The 20,413-nt window shown below is 35.3% G+C and overlaps 1 protein-coding gene across 2 annotated transcripts; it reads right to left on the reverse strand.

The window, feature by feature from the left end:
- Positions 1-2,928: 2,928 nt before the first annotated feature.
- Positions 2,929-15,851, reverse strand: LOC145999506 (uncharacterized). 2 transcript variants are annotated; one of them, XM_083136469.1, is made up of 2 exons: positions 15,694-15,851; positions 2,929-3,766 (listed from the first exon to the last, which is right to left on the reverse strand). In XM_083136469.1, the coding sequence occupies exons 1-2, from the start codon at positions 15,772-15,774 to the stop codon at positions 3,233-3,235; spliced, it is 615 nt and encodes a 204-aa protein (XP_082992595.1). In that variant the 5' UTR covers positions 15,775-15,851; the 3' UTR covers positions 2,929-3,232. The 2 variants fall into 2 exon arrangements, 1 of the variants encoding a protein (XP_082992595.1); XR_014443405.1 differs by lacking the exon at positions 15,694-15,851 and adding an exon at positions 11,816-14,082 and having other exon boundaries at positions 3,687-3,766.
- Positions 15,852-20,413: the final 4,562 nt, after the last annotated feature.

A 20,413-nucleotide genomic window follows, 5' to 3' on the forward strand; every position in this document is an offset into this window, starting at 1 on the left:
TAATATCTGGACATGAATACAAATTATGTACTTCTAATTATGTAACCTTCTCCACTCACCAGTCTCCTCATCCCTTTTAGGTCCAAATATTTTCCTAAGGACCTTGTTTTCAAATACTCTCAATTCATGTTCCTCTTTCAATGTAAGGGACCAAGTTTCACACCCATATAATACTACAGGCAAAATTACTGTTTTGTATATTTTAACTTTTAGTTTCTTAGATATTAAACGAGAAGACAAAAGTTTATGAAGAGAGAAGTAACATGTATTTCCTGAATTAAGCCTACATTTTATTTCCTCTTTAATATCATTTTCATTTGTTAGTATTACTCCTAAGTAATTGAATTTAGAAACTGGTTCAAACGAATTGTTATCAATAATTAGATTTTGATTATTACCTAACACTTGGTTTCGGCCTGTAAGCCTATATTTAGTTTTCTCTTTGTTAACTTCCAAACCTATCTCTTTAGCAGTTTTGAAAAATATTTTAGCATTATTCTTAATTGTATTTATATCATCCCCTAATAAGTCTACATCATCTGCATATGCTAACAACTGAGTCACACCATTTAATTTTAGTCCTTCTTTAGTTTCTCTTACCTTCCTAACAGCATATTCTAACGCAAAATTAAATAACAATGGAGATAATGCATCTCCTTGTTTTAACCCATAATGAATTGTAAATTTGTCAGACACATTAATACGCACACGAATTTTACTTTCTGTTTCACTGGTGCATACTTTTATCATACTAACAAGCTTCTTGGGTATTCCAAACTCGACTAATATATTATATAATTTATCTCTTTTGACCGAATCATATGCTTTTATGAAATTAATGAATAGCTGATGGATGATTAATTTATTTCATGAACAACGCATCTACACACTCTTACTTCAATATTTTAGATTAATTTCTTAGTGTCTAAAAGCAGTTGAGATATAGAAAAAATACATTTTCTGTAAATCAATTTAGTAGTATTATTTCGAGGTTGCTGAGCAACCTCTAAACACAAACCGATCTTCTTGAATTTTGGTAGGTATATCCTCTAATGTGAAAGCAACAAAATAAGCCACTATGTGAAATTCCACCTGTCAATATTTTTTTTTCTGAACACCCCTACTACACACGTAATGCCACAATCTGGTATCTCATCTCAAGTGTGCACATTTTTGCTTAAAACATTGATAACATTTATGTTGCTTGGCATGGTGATATGCATGCTGCATCAAACTTAATTTTTTAACTATTTTAAAGGTAACAGTTCCGACTGTTTTATGATATTTTTAAAGTTCTCCTAGCAGAAAAACTAATTATCGTAGAATTTTGGAAATCATTGTCACACGAAATTTGAAACTTTCTTAAAGAAGCACTGCTTGGATTCTAAAAAAAGTTATTTATGTTGATTGATTGATTGAATTGTTGTTTTAAGTCCACTTTATGCACAGTAAGCTAATCGGGACTGAACCTACAATTTAAAGTGGGATCCGAAACACTATGTGCCTCTACTGGGTATCGAAAAAGGGACACCTTGATTACAAGGTGACAACGTTACCACTATACCATAGGGGAGGCCCTTTATTTATGTTGAAAAATAAAACTTAAAAATTACCTTACACAAGCATGTGTGCTTCCCATGGACAAGGTATTCTTCATTAACAAGTTACAGTTTGTATGGTAGACTAGTGGGAATGAATGTAGAAGCAAATCAAAACCTTAGTAGAATGCATTTGGGGGACTTTATTTTAATGCTAAGAAAACCAAACCTAATCTGCCTAACCTAACCACGAAAGCATATATTTAACAAAATCATAAGTAATTGCTAAAACTCCCCAGTATGTGTTAACAAACATAAATCGAAAATGAACCATGTAAATATTGCATTCGTAGCATGATGAAATCGCAATAAAACAAAAGGAACCTGGGCCCAAAATATTTACATGCTGTGTAACCTTAAGGGGATGGGAAAATGTAGGGGACATATCTCCCCTTTGGCCCTCTATTCCTAAGAAAAAATTAAAGCCAGGAAAAGACGACAAAATGAGGGCTGACTATCAAAAAAGTATATATAACCCCCCTCCTCCTTCCAAAAATCCTGGATACACCACTCTACACACGGCTTGATCTCATAAAAAAAAAGGCGTCAAATGGCAGGAAATTTTAGAGGACTATAAATTCCAAACTAGAGTTGATATTCCAGAAGCAAAAATAAATATATGGGTTCTTATACACGGTGACTACTCTAGGACCATGATAGAATTCAAGTATAATTCCCGGATTTCAAGGCGAACTTTCCAAAAATTCAAGCAGATTTTTTTTTCTATTTTAACCTTACGTATATTAGTGTCTCTCAACATCCACACACAAATATCTTAATAATATAAAGGGTCTATGTGATTCCAACATCCAAAAATTCTGATACAATTAAACGGTATATGCAATATAATTAAAATATTTAATTTAAGGTGCTGAGTTTCTATTTACTATCAGAGGCGCAACCACGAATTTTATTCACAGGGCAAGTTCCAGAATAAACTAACAATAATAATAATAGTGTTAATAATAATGTTATTATTATAACATTATTACTATTATTGATTTGCTTTATTTCACTTCGCTTCTTGTGCCACTTTTGACCAATTTCCAATGATCCAATTTTTTGCAGGCTGAAATCAATATTGATTTAATAGGGCGCAACTAATTTCACGGGACGCCAATGCATTCTCTCTTTAACAACTTTGGTGCTCCCCGATGGTGTAGTGGTAACATCGTCGCCTTGTGATCAAAGGGTCCCAGGTTCGATACCCGGTGGAGGCACATGGGACAGCAGTTCGGAAGACTAAGAAAAACAGGAATTGCGAGAGAAGCGAGCAAGAAATTTTTACGAAAGTATTTTTATTTGCATAAAAGGTGAAGTTGTGGGCGGTAATAAAAATTGTAATTGTTTACGTCTATGGAGAAAAATTCAAGTAGAATTCACACATAGGAATTTCCGGTGAGTAGCCACCCTGTTATATATGTCTAAGTATATCACGTAACAAATTTTATCCCAATCTGACATGGTGGGGTGGACACTTCTGGAGAATCTTGTATTGAATGACCAGTAACCCTGCAGCACTGGTGGCACAATACAGAAATTACATGAATCATAATCTACAAGCAATAAGGTCCAATTTTGAACCTTAGTACTGCCATGCTCATTTTCAATCCTCCTACTAAAATTTTCTTCACCTACCTATCTGCAGGATCTGCCATTTTGCCTTCCACCTCATCAGGATTCTTCATGTCTTTATCTTCACTTAAAATTAATTCACCATTGTCACTGTCCTCAGATGGCATTTTTTTAACAAGTTGTCCATGATAACATGGATAAAATCCTTCACTTTTATGAACATTTTCCTGATTTCTGCCTTCAAATTGAATCCAACTATCACCACTCACATTTTCCACTTTACAAACTGAAGTTTCTTTCATGTACTCACTCGATAGTTTGCTGTCAACAGAAGCATCCTGTATGCACTCATTAGATGGTTTGATGTCAACAGAGATATCAACATCAAGAGGCTCCTTGAAGGATTCTGTTTCAGTCTTGACACATGACTCATCCGGAAGCCACACATTCTCCAGAGATGTTTGTTCACAAACGAATGGATTGGCACTTTCTGATTCAGACATTATGAGCACTTTCATAGGAGAGAAACCTGTGCCAGACACTTGAAGAGCCAAATTTTCTTCACAATCATCAGACCAGGATGGAGAAGCCTTCTGAAAGACAATCACAAGCAGTGTGGATTAAAAATGATGTTTAATTTAAATGTCTTTTTTACTTTTTATAAAAAAAAAAATAATCAGATTTTTTTTATTTATGAGGCTCAGTCAATAAATAACAAGGCCGAGGATATTTCACAGTACTTATGTAACGTCCCTCAGAAGTATTGTCTGCCACTGTTAGGCATTTATCCCATTGTGACACCAGTCACCAAATGGCATGTTTGTAGAACTCCTTTGGCTGCTGTTGGAACCAACTGGACACGTACTCCTTGATGTCATCGTCCAATTGAAACTGTTGTCTCCTCAGTGTTTTTTTCTTGTTTTGAGCTCACCGAAGATATGGAAGTCACACGGGGACAGATCTGGACTATAGAGAGGAGGGAAGGGGCTCAGGACTTCCCACTTGAATGTTTTCAGACATTCCTTTGAGAAGGAATGAGAGAAAACAAGATGGTGCCAGTTGAGTCGGTCCGATCCTGTGTAGTGCTTTCAAAAAATCGTGTGATCACTGATATTAAGTGTGTTAAATGTAGAAGAACTGTTCGAAATGGTATCTTATGCGATTTGTGTGATTTGTGGAACCATTTTAGATGTGTAGGCATAAGTGACAACGAGTTGCCAAGTGAGGGAACTGAATGGATTTGTCCGAGGTGCGTATGTCTACAGTCCAATATGGACGATACACATGTGGCGAGTGCACAGAGTGGTGGTGGTAAGGGGGAAGAAGGCACTCTTCTGGAGATAATATCTGTGCTGATATTGAAACATTGCAGGGTGAGAATGCGCAGTTAAATAAAAACCTGGAGGCATGTGAACTGCAGTTGGGCAAGGGATTATCTTGTGGTGAAGTGGTACTGAGGGCTGAACTTGATGAAAATGTGTGGCAAATTGTTTCACATGGGAAGAGAATACACTCTATGAGCCAGAAGAGGAATCATGTAATGGGTGATGGTGATGTTATTAGTGATAATAGATATGCAGTCTTGGGCAGAGAGGATGATACATGTGGGGATCAGGTTGGTGAACCAGGGCTCACTGGGAAAGTTGAAATAGGTGAAGTGCAACCTAAGATACAAAGAAATAAGAATAAAAGAATGGGTAGGATCGAGATATACTCTGATAGTCATGGCTGTGGTTTATTTTCAATGCTAACTTCTTCAAAATGTGCTGATAATCTAAAAATTGAAAGTGTTGTGAAACCAGGTGCAACTTTTGAACAGGTGGTAGGGAACAAAGAATATTCAAAATTATCATGTGATGACTTTGCCATATTACTTGGTGGATAAAATGACGTAAGCAAAGATCAAACATTTGATGCTGTAGCTACACTGTGAAAGACTTTGGGGAGGCTGACTCACACAAATGTGATTGTAGTAAATGTTCCACACCGCCATGATCTCAGAAGCTGGTCTATTGTCAATAAAGAAGTAGAGAAAGCTAATAGCATGTACAGTAATGTATGTAAAAATTTTGAAAATGTAACGGCTATGGATAGTTCCATACTTGCTAGAGAAATGCATACCAGGCATGGCCAACATTTGAATGCAAATGGAAAATTGGAATTGTGTAAAATTATACACAGGATTATTCAGGATATGCTAATTGTTAGACAACATATGAATATTGCTGTAACTGATCATACGGAGCAGGGAATCCTGTAATAGTGGCCAAGTGTAATACTAGTGAAACTTGGCCTATATCTATATCTACAAACCAATCTAACTTAAGTATTCCTAACAATATCATCAGTAAACCCGAATGTATCACTTCCTCATATTCTGAACAATCAGGTGTTAATTTTGGTTTTGAGAATTCTCATGGGGAAGTTAGAGCATGTTGTTCTAACTCTCACACTCCATTGGATTTAAAGATAGGTTATCTCAATACACAGGGATTCGGCAAAGAACATGAAATTTATTAATGATTTTGCTAATTAAAATAGTTTTGATGCTGTTTGTCTAAGTGAGCATTGGTGCCATAAAAGTGAAATTTCCTTTGAAACACTAGATGACTTCTATCTGTTTAATAGTTATAGTAGGGAAAAATTCAATATGGTGGAGTGTCTATATATGTAAAAAATGCATTTGTACATGGTAGTCATAAGTTATATTTTGAATTCCTCTGTAGTGAATTAAACTTTGAAGCCAAAGGTTTATTTATTAGAGACTTGAAACTTGTAATAGTTGTGCTTTATAGATCACAAAATGGGGTTCCTACTGTTTTTCTTGAAAAACTTGAGGAAATGTTAGATTTTTTCAGTAAGTCTCAATGGAAACACTTTAGTATCATAATTGGTGGTGACCTAAACTCTCATTTTGATGTAACAGAAGATAAACAAAGTGTGATGATATAAAAATCTGTTCAGGCAATTTAACTTTAACTATATGAATAATAAACCCACTAGAGGTTTTGGCATGCCTGGATAATATACCGTATTTACTCATGTATAATGCACACTTCCTTCTAAAATTTTTGCTCCCAAGAACTGTCATGCGTATTATTCACAGAATAATTCTGACAGCCAACGTGAAACCGTACAGGGTCATGCCATGATTTTGGGACACTTGCATTGATTTTTCATGTTTATGGAACCTTATCATGTTATATATCATTGTAAAGCTTAAATCCTGCAGTTTCTGAATATGGCAACAGTATTCAATTCAAGATAACGACACTAATGTGAAATGCAGTTGAAATAAGTTCATCACAAAATGAAGGAACGTTCTGATTTCTATGGTGCTTTGCATGAAGGAAAACATAACGAAAAAATAAAACAATAATTAAAATGTATTACTGGCCAAATAATAATAATAATATATATATAATGGATAAAAGCAAGGAGGGCCAAAAGGGCTAAGTAAAAATCAAAGAAGGTAAAAGTAAACACTCACCGGACAGTAGAAAAATTCAAAATTTTTGCTAATTTCATAGCATCATCGGTGTGAGGAGAAATAGACTGAACCGGAAGTTGGGGCACTGCAGAGTTGCCAGGTCCCCATCGAAGAAGAAGTGGTGTGTAGAACGAAAAAAACACCGTTTCGTTACCAGGCTCGTCGTAAACTGTGAGTGTGTAGGAAGAGTTATATATATATATATATATATATATATATATATATATATATATATATATGGAGTGTGTAAATTCATTAATAGAATAAATCTTGTGCTGCTAACTGTTAGTTTGAAGGTCCTGAATGTGTCTTGTATAAATGTTACATTATTCATGGTAAAAGTATATATTTTGAAGTTATTTTAGAAAAATTAAAAAAGGAATGAGCAAAACCACATATAAAATTTTTAAGGTCATTCACACGATTTTTCACTTTGTAATGCAATGTTCTACGACAACAAGAAAAGCAGTGCAACTCTGGCAGAATTAAAGCCTGCATCTTCCCTCACATGGGATGCATATCAGCAGAATTTGTTGGGCGAGAAATAATAGAAAATAACTTCCTGAGCACTGCAAATCCATAATGTAATTTTGATCTCGCTTTCTACTATTACAGAATAAATAAGGTGGTTAAAGAGTGAAAGCTTTGGGATGCTAAACACAGTGGAGGGAGAAGGGGGAGGTGGTCTGTGTTGGAGACTTACTCTTTACACAAGAGGATATTCTCCTCTTGGTCCACATAGCAACAGGTGACTCATTGAATAGGAATGATGTTATTCACTCTTGATCAGCATAGCAACAGCTCTACGACCTACAACTAAGGAATCCATTTCTTGAAACTGGATTGTACTGCACATTATAAACGAGATATAATTTTTTGTAACTTTTACCCATCAAAAACAAGGGTGCCCATTATACACTCATAAAAACGGTATTTACAAACATAAAAACATCATTTATAACATGTGATGTAACTGTATTTGCGTACTCAAATCACGATTCTCCTTGGCTAAAAATACACAACTTAAAACCGTGTGATTGTAACTGTAAGGAATCTAAAATAGTGATCTCGAGACCAATAACGGATGATAAAATATTAAACTTCAGGAACTTGCTCTGTAATATAAACTGGCTACATCTGTTAAGTAAACCTCTAGTCCTTGGACACAGAACCCACATTGGCTGATGTAACATTTGAAAAGATTCTAACAGTATTTATAGATATTTATGATAGGGGTATTCCCCAGAAAAAGTGTGAAGTTAGTCTTAAAGTTAATAAGAAGAAAATACCAAAAAAAATGCTAGTTGGTACACTCCTAAGTTAGCCGGTATGAAATGTAGGGTTTTATTATACTTAGATTTATTTAAGAGCAATAAGACAGAATAAGACAGATCTGGCTAAATCAATCTACCTGAGGGCAAGAAAGGAATACAAATGAGCTATAAATGAATCAAAAAAATTGTATAATCTAACTAATATTGAGGCATCCAGGAATAAATGCAAGACTGCCTGGAAATTAATTAATTCAATTCCCAAATACAGCAAAAAAAGATGTTATAGAAATCTCTCCTAATGACTTTAATAATTTTTGTATTAATTCTGTTGAGGAAATCTGTAACAACATTGTACTTCCGACTTACTTGAACAGTATAGCGTAAGACATTCTGAAATAAAATTTGTTTTTTCTCGAATAACTCCAGAGATAATTATAGATGTTGTGAAAAAGCTGAAACCATCAGATAGTGTAGATATCTATGATATATCCAGTAATCTTGTGAAAAAAATCATACATTGTATAATTCTTCCAATGACCTTTTGTATAAATATGTGTCTTAGGGAAGGAACTTTTCCAAATGTATTGAAATTAAAGGGTTGTACCAATTTATAAAAAAGGTGAGAAAAATTGTTTAGCCAGCTACTGTCCCATCTCACTGACTCCAGCATTTTCAAAAGTTTTAGAATCAATTATGCATTCTCAATTATGCAATTACTTGGACCATAATAACTTAATTTGCAAATCACAGTTTGGTTTCAGGAAGGGTAAGTCAACAATTTATGCCATGGACACACTAGTCAAAAATGTACTTAAGGCTTTGAAACTAAGGACTTTGCTCAGGCCTCTTTCTGTGACCAGAGCAGGGCTTTTGATTGTGTAGAACACACTTCACTTTTAAAAAAGATGACATACTATGGCATTGGTGGTACAGATCTTAAACTATTTCATTCATGCCTTCAGAACCGTAAACAAATTGTCTGCATAGGAATGGAGAGGTCAAATGTAGCTGAGGTCAAATGCGGTGTACCTCAAGGTTCGGTTCTTGGACCTTTATTGTTTCCTCTCATGATGAATGATTTACCATTTTGCGTCACTGTTCGCACAATACTGTATGCACATGATACTACCTTCTTTAATGCCAGCTCAGACTTTAACACTATTAAAGCCATAATTGATAATACCCTGTATCAATCTTCTTTATGGTTCAGAGCTAATTGTTTTTTGCTGAATAAAAGTAAAACCCAGCACATGTTTTTCAGTCTTAGAGACATCCCGATCGATAATAGCTCAGATAATGTGAAATTTCTAGGTGTTGTCATTGATAATAAATTATCATGGGAGCCACATATTAAATACATAACTGCCAAGCTCTCCAGGGTTATATATTTGTTAAGGAATCTAAACAGTCATGTACCTGAAGATTACATAAGACCAGCTTACGTTGCTTTTTTCAAAGCATTATATCATATGGAATTTTACTTTGGAGGAACTGCAGTTAGGTACAAGAAATTTTAATAATTTTAATGAGAATAATTACCAACTCACACAAATTAGTTCATTGTAAGCCACTGTTCATTAAGTTAAAATTTATGACTGTGATAAATCTATATATTTACACTGTGCTGTTGTATGTAAAGAAAAATTTGCCACAACAACAAAGTAGACAAGATGTACATTACTATACTACAAGAAACAGCAGGCGTATAAATATACCCTATCCTACACTCTCAAAATCCCTGAACAGTTATGAAGCACTAGGATTAAGACTATTTAATAAGCTACCTCTTGATGTGACAAATATGTCTTTGAATGTATTTAAGCATAAAGTGTATGCATGGTTAGTTGCTACACCATTGTACTCAACTCGAGAACTTTTTGAAATTAAAAATATTGTATTTTAGTGCAACTTAAACATAAAAGGGGTTATAATTTTATATTATTTTATAATATATTTTACATGTATTTTGTTCTTGACGTTGTCTATTGCTGTACAAGCTTAATGACAATAAAATATTATTATTATTATTATTTGTTGCGTTGGCTGTGTGTGGTTTAGCATTGCCATGCAATAGGCAAGGTTGGTATTTTGCCCATGTTTTTTCCGGTTGGGTTTTTCATTTTTTTTTTCAGATAAAATCCGGGCAAAACTGGGTTTTATTGGTTTTCTCAGGTTATATTTAAAAAAATATAAAAAATGAAATACATTCTTCCCCTAGTAGTAATGTATTTGTATTGCTTTATACCCTCCCAACTCTCTCTGGAGCAAGCAAACAAGAACAAGTCTCTGCGCAAGTAGTAACGTGAGATGGCTCCACCAATGAACATGGGAGAGAGAGAAATGGATTGCCTGGAGAGGAGTAAGCGACTACAGTTACCAACCTTCACAGCAGCATGTACTGCTTTGCTCTGCCCACTCTATTTCCTTCCCTTTTCTGATGCTATGCGCACCTTTGCTCCAGAGATAATTGCCACAGGGAATAGTTATTTAATATTTCTGTTCTAAAATATTTGTCCAACAACTTGATTTAACTCCTCCTGGATGGTGTAATAGTTAACGCTGTTGCTTTGTGATCCGTTTTCAGGGTTGCATTCCCTGAGGAGGCACATACTTTGGTGTATCCAAGAATCAAATTAATGGGGGGAGTACAGAATATGTCATTACCAGTATTTTTTTTCTTTCTGGTAGTCAACAAGGGTACTCCACACTGCCAACTGATTATAAGTGAGGACTAATAACATTTTATTCTAATGAGAAATGCCTATGATGCCAGAGGTCCTGGGTTTGAATTCCAGCCTGGGCATGGGTATTATTTGTATGTTCCTTCATCAATTTAATCGTATCACTCGTTTTCATCTTTGCAATTAGCCAAATGGGGCAGAAAAGAGGAGTAAAATAAAGCAAATCAATTGATCAACCAGTGAAACAAACAAGAGAAATCCATATGTATGTGTGTGTGTGTGTGTGTGTGTGTGTACTTGGATGCATTATCGATTATGAACATAACACAAATCTGAGTAGTTCTTATGATGAACACATTAACAAACAACACGGTAACATAACATATCAACTTGAATAGTGCCGGAAGATTTCTTCCCAAAAAAAAGCAGTAACTAACTTTTTACAGACTTTTAATTTTCTTAATTAGGTTTGCTACCTTCTTCCTCCATAACGATACTCAAATTTAGACATTAAATCACATGTTTTTCAAGATTATGCACATTTTCAGTTAATACTATTAGTAAATATTTCATTCTGAACTTCACCGATCCCTGTGGCGGAGTAGTTAGCACATCATGCTACGATGCCAAGGGTCCTGGGTTCGAATCTCAGTCTGGGCATGGATCTTTGTGAGTGTCCATTCATCAATTTCCTCACATCATCACTCATCCCCATCTTCGCAAATTAGCCAAAAGTTACACAAAAGCAAAGTAAAATAAAGCAAGTCTATCAATCAAATCCATTCTGAACTTCAGTTTATGAAACAAATTATTTTGCCAATGCAGTGTTGGACATATGTTGGAATGAATTATGCTACAAACACATTTTTTCTAATTTATTTAACATGCAAAGACCATTCAATAATACAAAAATACTATGTAACACAATGTTTTAAATCTGTTTCAATACAGTTTGTTCACAGCTTATCACACATGTGTTTTCCCATTATTTTTCGGGACTTTTCAAGCATAAATACCTCCCCCATGTATTAACCATGACAAATTATAAGTTTGTCGTTTTTAATTGTCTGGCTGATTTCATCCAAATGGAATACCTTATACATCTTCCAAAATACCTGCCTAGCATTAATGCTGAATCAGAAACGAATCGAGTAATTACTCCTGCTTGATCGAGAAAACTTGCAAATGCAATCATACCAAAATGTGAACACCTTCCGCAAGCTGGCTTTATTCCAACTACTCCACAATAAGCTTTCAAATGCTATGAGAATGGGAATTCTCATGGTCAAAACATTGGTGACCTCCAATTTGGTCACAACGAATCCAAAACATGCACTATATTTCAAAACATTTATTGTCAAAGTATAGCTTAAGAAAAGCCCTAAAATTCTTAAGACTCTTTTCTTAATCTCCAAAATTGTAGTTTAGGCAGAGATTTGAAAGTGTCATCAGAATTTGGAATCTACCTCAGCATAAGAAAAATCAATATTTTATCTACACTCTTCAAATGCTTTGAACAAACGCAAATGCAAAACAGAGCCATTCCGTAGGTGTATCTAGTTGGACTAATTTCAACTAAAAACCTCTAAATTTGCTGCAGTTATTGTGGTCTCAAAATTGGTGACTTACACCCACTTTCCTAAAACATACACACTACATTACACAGTTTTTACTAAAAACTTAAAACTCGAGTGATGCCGTAACATTGCTGAAACTTGTGTTTCATAATGTACGAAAATATAACCTAGTCAAATATGAGCATAATTTAGAGTTCTTGCAAGAAATGTTAAAACAGTCTGTAGTCTGGTATCTTTAAACATGGTGACCAATTTCTCTCAGATACAAAGTAACACCAATCCTTTCAGTTATATTGCAACTCAAAAGCTTTCCATTTATGGCAGTTATCAAAAATAGAATGTGTGTGATCTTAACTTTTACCACCACTCCTCTCATAAGCTAAGAAATATTGCTTTAAAAGTTTTACTACAAAATTGTGGACCAATGAAATCTCTAAAATTACTCAGTTTAATTAATTCCTTATACTCTGAAAATGTATTCTAGACCATTTTGAAAAAGAAAAAAAAACATTGTAAAGCAGAGCATAGCAACATGCAGAAAATAAGTTTTTCATCCACCACTTTGAAACAAATTGTTCAATTTGGTTCACAAGTTTTCTAGCTGCAAAAATAATTATACCTAAATTATTCTAAAATTACAGCAGTTATCATGGTCATTAAATACATGACTTATCTCTCTCTGCCCATCCACCCTAACTCATGTTCCTCCTAAATCATGCACCATATTTCGGTAATTTTATTGTCAAATTATGGTGCAAGTACATAATATTCCTTAAGTTTCGTGCACAAAGCTGATATTATGGTAATTATGAAGATGCGCGACTTACATGGGTATAGAGCTCCTAACCAGACATAAATAACATTTTACTGCATAGGCAAGCAACCCATTAGGATGAGAAATGATAAAAATAATTTAAAGTGTGTTCCAATTTAATTATGCCACAATCGACGACATTTCAATAAAATGTACTCAATTCTGCCTTGTAATGTTTAAACATGCAAAAATTTATTGTTATCAATTGATCGTCACAGTTGAAACTATGATCTGCCACTATCGTTTCCCCTCACATAAGGAAGTAACTGATAACCAAAGTGCTCCCACATTTCAAAATTATAAGCTTCATTCAATTATGATGCATCAATAAATGCAAAGGATTTATCTAAAAATTTCTGATACATTTTCTATTTTGTTTCTTAGATACATAATAATTTTATTTGCTAGCATGACTTGAGGATAATAACTTGAAAAAAAAACCACTGTGCATTTTCTTTAAAAGTTTTACAAAAAATTTTGACAATTGCAGAACCTCACAAGTATTTAATGCAATAATTTACAACATTTTCTGAAAAGAAAAAAACACTTTTGTTTGGGTTTTTCTAAAAAAAAAATAATGGGGAAAACTGGGATTGGCCCACCTGGACCAACCCTGGCAATAGGATGACATTGCAGGACCCATTGAGCGCAAACTTTACAGAACATCAACGTGTCCTTGATGATTGTGTGGGCAGTACCATGACTAAGCCCCAATGATGCCAAAATGTCATCCACTGATACACGACGGTCTGTCTTGATGAGCTCATCCACCTGCATAACATTCTGGTCTGTGACACACTTTGGTGCCCCACTCCGCGTGTCCTTCGCGAAAGCATTTGTTCCACTCCTGCACTCTTGTCCGGGACATACAGTGCACCCCATATACCCATATATCATTTCCATTCGTCGATGGATTTCATGACCCCCTACACTGTCCGCTGCCAAGAAGCGTACAGCACCCCACTGCTCCTCTTTGGACGCATCCATTACGCATCGCAGTCAAACACGGAATGACTGGACACGGCCGCTGCTCAGTTAGAAGCCTTTGCGGATACGTTGCCAGACTCGTAACACCATCTAGCTAGAAAACATGTGCGAATCAGTTTTGTCACACCTGCACCTCGATTTCAGGCCCATCGACCCATTTCTAACTACCATAGATTTGGTGTAATATCCTCTGCCTCATTATTTATTGACTAAGCCTCAAAAATCACAGGTTGTTAAAAAAAAAAAACACCACAGAAACTTCTGCACACTGCATGCCTTAAGACTTTCTAAAACAAAGGGGATGTGAGTTTTGATACACCCTAGTGGATACAAGGGCAAAGAAAATTGGCTACAACCAGATGTAACCCCCTCTTTTGAATGTCAATTGTGGCATGCACTATAGTAAAGTCCCCCATGCATATTGCACTCTGCCATTAAGGCACATTTAGGGGAAGGGGATGTAGGGGATAGAGCTACACACATTCTCAATCTTGGTTCACTATGGAGGTGATGTGATCAGCACCATTCTCCAGCTGCCCTTTAACCCCAGGTACCTATTTATTTGAGGCTGGATGAACCTCAAAGGTGCTTTATACATGCACAAGGGTAGAAAAATTTTGACCTCAGATCACTCACCTGGGCACAAAACATGATCTATGGTTTCTGTAAAAAGACAGATGGGCAGAGACTTGAATAGACAGGCAGATTACTTGAAATAATACAGAAGACAGTCAGCATGTTCCAATGGAGCAATCTAATATAACAATGGTAAATAATTATTTGGTCCATTTTGTCCCTGCTGTATCTGAATGCTGCTCCAAGTAAGAAAATGCATAACATGCATTACATACACTTACAGTGTAACTTAAAATAAATATTCCTCAGGGGGTAGTAGCTAAAAAGGTAAAATAAAATTAGGGAATAAAATAAAAAAGAGAAACTTGAAATTAAGGTTCCAGTGTATGTGTAATCCGATTTTGTTATGTAAAATATACAATAGCTATAAAATACCTTCTACGACTGGTTATTAAAAGATAAAATTAAGTGTTTTGATCTTCTAAACACAGGATTCCATCAGCAATGTTGTTATATGTTATTATACATTTGTCCTACACATTAGCCTTTCAACCTCCTCATTTTACAAAGTTCCTGATGAACACTCATGTCATAAGATTGAAAAGTTGGATGTGGTGTTTTTTATTACCCACTCTAGGTGCGGCTTTCATTACTAGTATTTTGTTATGATGACTTCATTAACATAGACATTTATCAAGAATGTATGGTAAAATATAATGAACACATGCAACTCTTGCACATTATGTAACTCAATTGAATTTTAAATATATTTTTAAACATGGCAATATCTTGTTCTGTAGATATATTCCATTCCTCATGTATTTTAAAATAGTTTTACAATGAGGTCCATGCCACACACAAAACTGATTTGCTGTGCCAAACAGGAGAGAATAGTGTAATATGAAACACAATTTTATTCACAAGAACCTTGATACTAACATATCCCTTTCACAGTGGTTATTCAAGGAAGTATACATGCTTACATTATTAGTAACAGCAGGTATAAAAATAATACTTTTCATTTCTTAGAAATACATCTATTACCACCCCAAGAGCAAATAAGAGTTGACTGTATTTTTTAGTACATCAAAACTCCTTCAAGTAAAAAATAGTAACTTTACCTCAAAGCCCATCTCCCTTCTCGGCTTCTCGTCTGCAGATGATGGGTTTTCATTCAGAAGGTTTTCCGATTCAGAAGACATCTTATGGAAGTCCTGCAAGATTGTCTGGCTTGTCTATGAACGGATAGCACACAAACTTTGGCAAACTGTTATTCTCTGAAACCTAGAATGAAGAAAACTGAAGTCATAAGTAGGGTAGGGTTGGGACATGGGTATTTAAACACTGGGTAGCTAAATAAAATTTGGGTAAATACTGGGTATTTATGAAAATTTTAGTCATCTACCAAGAACCGCCATAGCTCAATTCGTAGAGCATATAGCTATCACTCAGAAGACCTAGGCTCATCCTGGGGCAGGTGATTTGCACAAGGGAAAATTTTCCCTGTTTCTGCATGGCTCTGAGGTTCACCCAGACTCATAGAAATCAGGACAACCCTGGAGGGTAAAGGCAGGATGCTAATCACCATCACAACTATGGCTATGATCAAGAATATGTGGAGCTCTGTACCTCCACACACCTCATGTGCATTCACAGCATGTGCGCACAACAAACAGGGATACCCTTGCTCTTTCTTTTTTTTAGTTATCTACCTCAAAAGGAGATATTTATTACAAATTAAATGTTCGCTTTATATTTTGTCTTGAGACAAAAATATAAACATCCCTCTTTGCAATTGTTACAGTTGAACATCTGGATTCCCTACCAAACTTGTAAAATTTATTGTAAACTGCATTTTTAAATTATACAAAGCTTTGTATATTTCTATTCCTATTATATTTTGGTCATTCCAGTTATATATTGCATGTCCTCACTTTCCTAGCTACATTCACATCTCTTACTCAGTATGGCCACTATTGGACCATGATAAAATACAACTATAATTCCTGGTTTAAGGCAAACTTTCCAAAACTTCAAGGGTATAAACAGATGTTTTCTCTATTTCAACCTTACATATTACCACCTCTCACCCTCCCACAAATATAATTAACAATCTAAAGGGTCTGTGTGATTAAAGGCCGACACACTCATCTCTGCTGCGGTGCAGATCTCAATTTTCATTTCATCTCCCTGCCTCTTAGCATCACCTGTTCTACCCTGCTCGCCAAACTTTGTCATTGTTGCCAATTGTCATTCTATTCCTGGACACACTCGCCCAAACATAATTGAAAACAATTGAATAGCGCTCCAGCTCATGGTTCACACCGTTCAACAGAAACATTAATGTGGCAATATAGCATGACGTAATGGTTGCTTCTTTTATGCAGTGCATTTTCATTGGCTAATTAGTAACTAGTGTGGCCAACTGTATTAATGAAGCACTTTTCTATCACGGAAGGACAAAGACAGAGTGTGTGTGTGAATTTTGTTGGATTGGAAGCACCAAAATATTATTTTAAGTACTTGACCAGCTTGACGTTGTCTGTGTGTATTGCATGTGTATGTTAGTGAACATTGCATTCCATAATGCCTCCAGTGCTAATGTTCGTACTTCATCACTTTAGAATTGTTCAGAAGAAATAAATTATATGGATGCATGAGTATTTCTGTGTTTCAACTCTCGGCTCTGTCACGTGTTATTGTAGGAATTGTAAGAAGGAAGGAAGCTGGTATTTTTGCTGCTTAATGTGATGCATATTGTTTTCTTTGTTAAAATTGGCATTCTTTGATGGAAAGTTTATAACAAAAGAGAAATCCACACAGCTTATCGTCAGGTGGCAATATATGTACTTGTTATTCTTTCCTTCTTATTCTTGTTATTGTTGCGGAAGCCAATATCGTTTGTAAATGTACAACGAAGGCAGCTGACTGTCGCCCATCATAGAGAGGCAATAACACTGCTTAAGGAGAAGTGTTTGGTCCAATTATCGAGGTTTAACCCTTTCGCAGCGCAGGTTATTAGTTCTCAAACCAGTGGTAGTGTCAGTCATGTATCACATGTCGTTGCAGTACCAATGTGGGCTTATTGGGAGTGAACAGTTAAAATGCCACCAAGCCAATTAATGCAATGGAAAAATAATACATTATTTACTTTATTTGAAATCACACAAATAATGAATCACTATGAAGAAGTTTTCTTTGCATCATTTTGGGTAATTTTACACATGTGTTAGTCCAAATTTAGCGAAGTTTTAGTCCATATGTATGTACATCGAACAGATTAGCAACACTGGTTCTCGCATTGCGATGCACATCAGCTGGGCTTGTGAATCTGGTGAAACCAGTTATTTTGCAGACTTATGGGACACTCTAGGCGAAAGCACAGGCGCAGCATTTTGTTTAGAGAATGTTTCCACATGTCATCGAGCAGAAGGAATGTTCTTAATGGCAAAAATAAACACTACTGCGGACACTGTTACTCAATTCAATCACATTCTAAGAACAGTTGAGGCATACTCATCTTGTGCATGTTGCTTCATATGGCTATCTGTTAAAATTATAATACATTTTCGAAGTAGTTCAGTTTGGATCCATCAAGCAGGCGCATTGTCTGCAAGCAGCAGATGATTCTCACCGAACAAACCAGCCTCCTGGCCCGTGCATTTGGTGAATCTCGTTCTTGCACGAAACGTACAGAATGCAACTTTTGGGACAGCATAATAAATCTCATGAAACGCATGGAAGAACTTATGGGACAGCCAGTTACCATAACTCGTTTAACGTGTTAAAATCGTGCAACTTTCGGAACGGGACCTATACTCTTGAAAAAAGAAAAGATGAAGCATTTTCAAGCAGATCAAAGTTTCAAGCAATGAGGGTGCATTTTTCTTATGTGATCAAATGTATCAGTGACCTAGTCAATGGAATGAAGACTGTATGATAGAACAGGGGTTCCCAAACTGTTTCGTATCATGACACCCTTAGTATTTCAAGATACTTCTGCAGAGGCCCAAGTCAGAATGTAAGCCTATCTAGCACTTGCAAGGCTCAGTTAGTGTAGTTTGGTTGCTTGCCTTAAACACATATTTCAAACAAACATTTTACATGTAAGAAGTACTAAATAAGCATATATTTGGAAGCGTCATTTCAGTGAAAGTATTGGAACATTTCGCGACACCCCTGTAAGCCAATCTGATATAATATTTTGGAAAGGATTTTTTTTGTACATATATGTGTAGTCAATTGCAACCATGTGAGTAGTGAAACTTTTAGTTTGGTTTTGTTTACATGGTTAATACAGGTTACATTTCTGCATCAGAAGTATGAAATGTACACTACATAATTACAAGCAAAATTGCACTAAATGTAGACAGGAATAGTATTTTTGGGAGTCATACTAGCTACAACCATTTTGTATGTAATGCAGAATTGTGAAATAGTAAGATGGAATGTAGTCTCTCTTTCCCCCTGCTGAACTTTCGTCAATTATTTGCAGATTATCATGTGAGGCTCGTAGGAAGTTTTTTGCTCAATGCCAGATCAAGATGTGATCAGGTGTTTAAAGAATTTAGGGGCATTATTCTACTGCTAAGAGATCTAAAGGTGACCCACCTAATCTAACAATCAAAGGATTTCAGAATATTTTATTAATACCAAGAGCCCTAAACATAACCTGACTAACATAATAACAAAAACATTTAGGAGTGAAAAAATACTCCTTCACATCCCACGCATGTGAAATAAGATGGTAGCAGCAGTCTGTATCTAAGACAACAGTAAATGAATGACTGCTTGCAAACAATCAGATAGAAGTGCATGGCAGGGAAAAATTGTTCTCCAGAAAAAGTGTAGTAAGTAGTCATGAAACCTCTGAAGTATGTGTTAACAGACATAATTAGAAATCAAACCATGTAAAATACCACAGCGGTCTAGTCGGTAAGGACCAGCCCCCCGTGACGGAGTGATTAGCACATAGTGAAAGAATTTCTACAATTTCTTGGTTGTATCACTCTTGATTTTCTGCCTCTCTTTACTAATCATGATGATGAGGATGAGTGATGATCAGATGTACAAAATTTTGTTGATGGGATTAAAAGCCAACCAACTGATATGCTTGGCCACAGAGCCAACAAAATTTACCTTCGATTCAAATTAGAAACATGCTTGTCATGAGGATGCTGATATATTCAAGAATATAATTCAGCATATTGTTGCCATATACCATGTACGCCCCCCTACATGGCCATGTCTGTAGTTCATACGTTATCCATGTGCATTTGACACAATGCACAATTGCAAACACATTCTTGAAAAATTTACATATTTTTGCATTTCTTAGTATTTACACATGGTTGTACACATTTTGTATGTGCATGCAACTGGTTCAGACACACAAAAATTGTGGAAGTATTTCATGATAGAAGTACGTGGACCACATGTCAGGACTAAATACATCAGATATTCGATTCTGCATTGTGAACAAATTTTATGTTATGTAAAACATGAACATATATTAATTGCAAAAAAAAAAAAAAAAAAAAAAAAAAATATAAATAAATTTAGATCAGTACATTTGGTCACCAGCCCTACATGGGTAACGGTTTCGAAAGTTGAATGATTTTTTTCAACGTTTTTACACATTGTACAATTTGTATGTATAATATGGGATGTAGTTTCATTATTTATGAAAAGGGAACTTATTATGTGCAGACAAAAATGTTATGCATTCTTCTCTTTTTCCAAATATAAAATATATAATGATTAAATAACAAATATTTGCTCACTCTCTCTCTCTCTCTCACACTAGTTTTACTAGCGTTTTATTTACTTATAGTAGCTCTT

Source organism: Lepisma saccharinum, chromosome 15 (genome assembly GCF_977018435.1).
Source record: "Lepisma saccharinum chromosome 15, izLepSacc3.1, whole genome shotgun sequence".
In the NCBI taxonomy this organism is placed as follows: Eukaryota; Metazoa; Arthropoda; class Insecta; order Zygentoma; family Lepismatidae; genus Lepisma; species Lepisma saccharinum.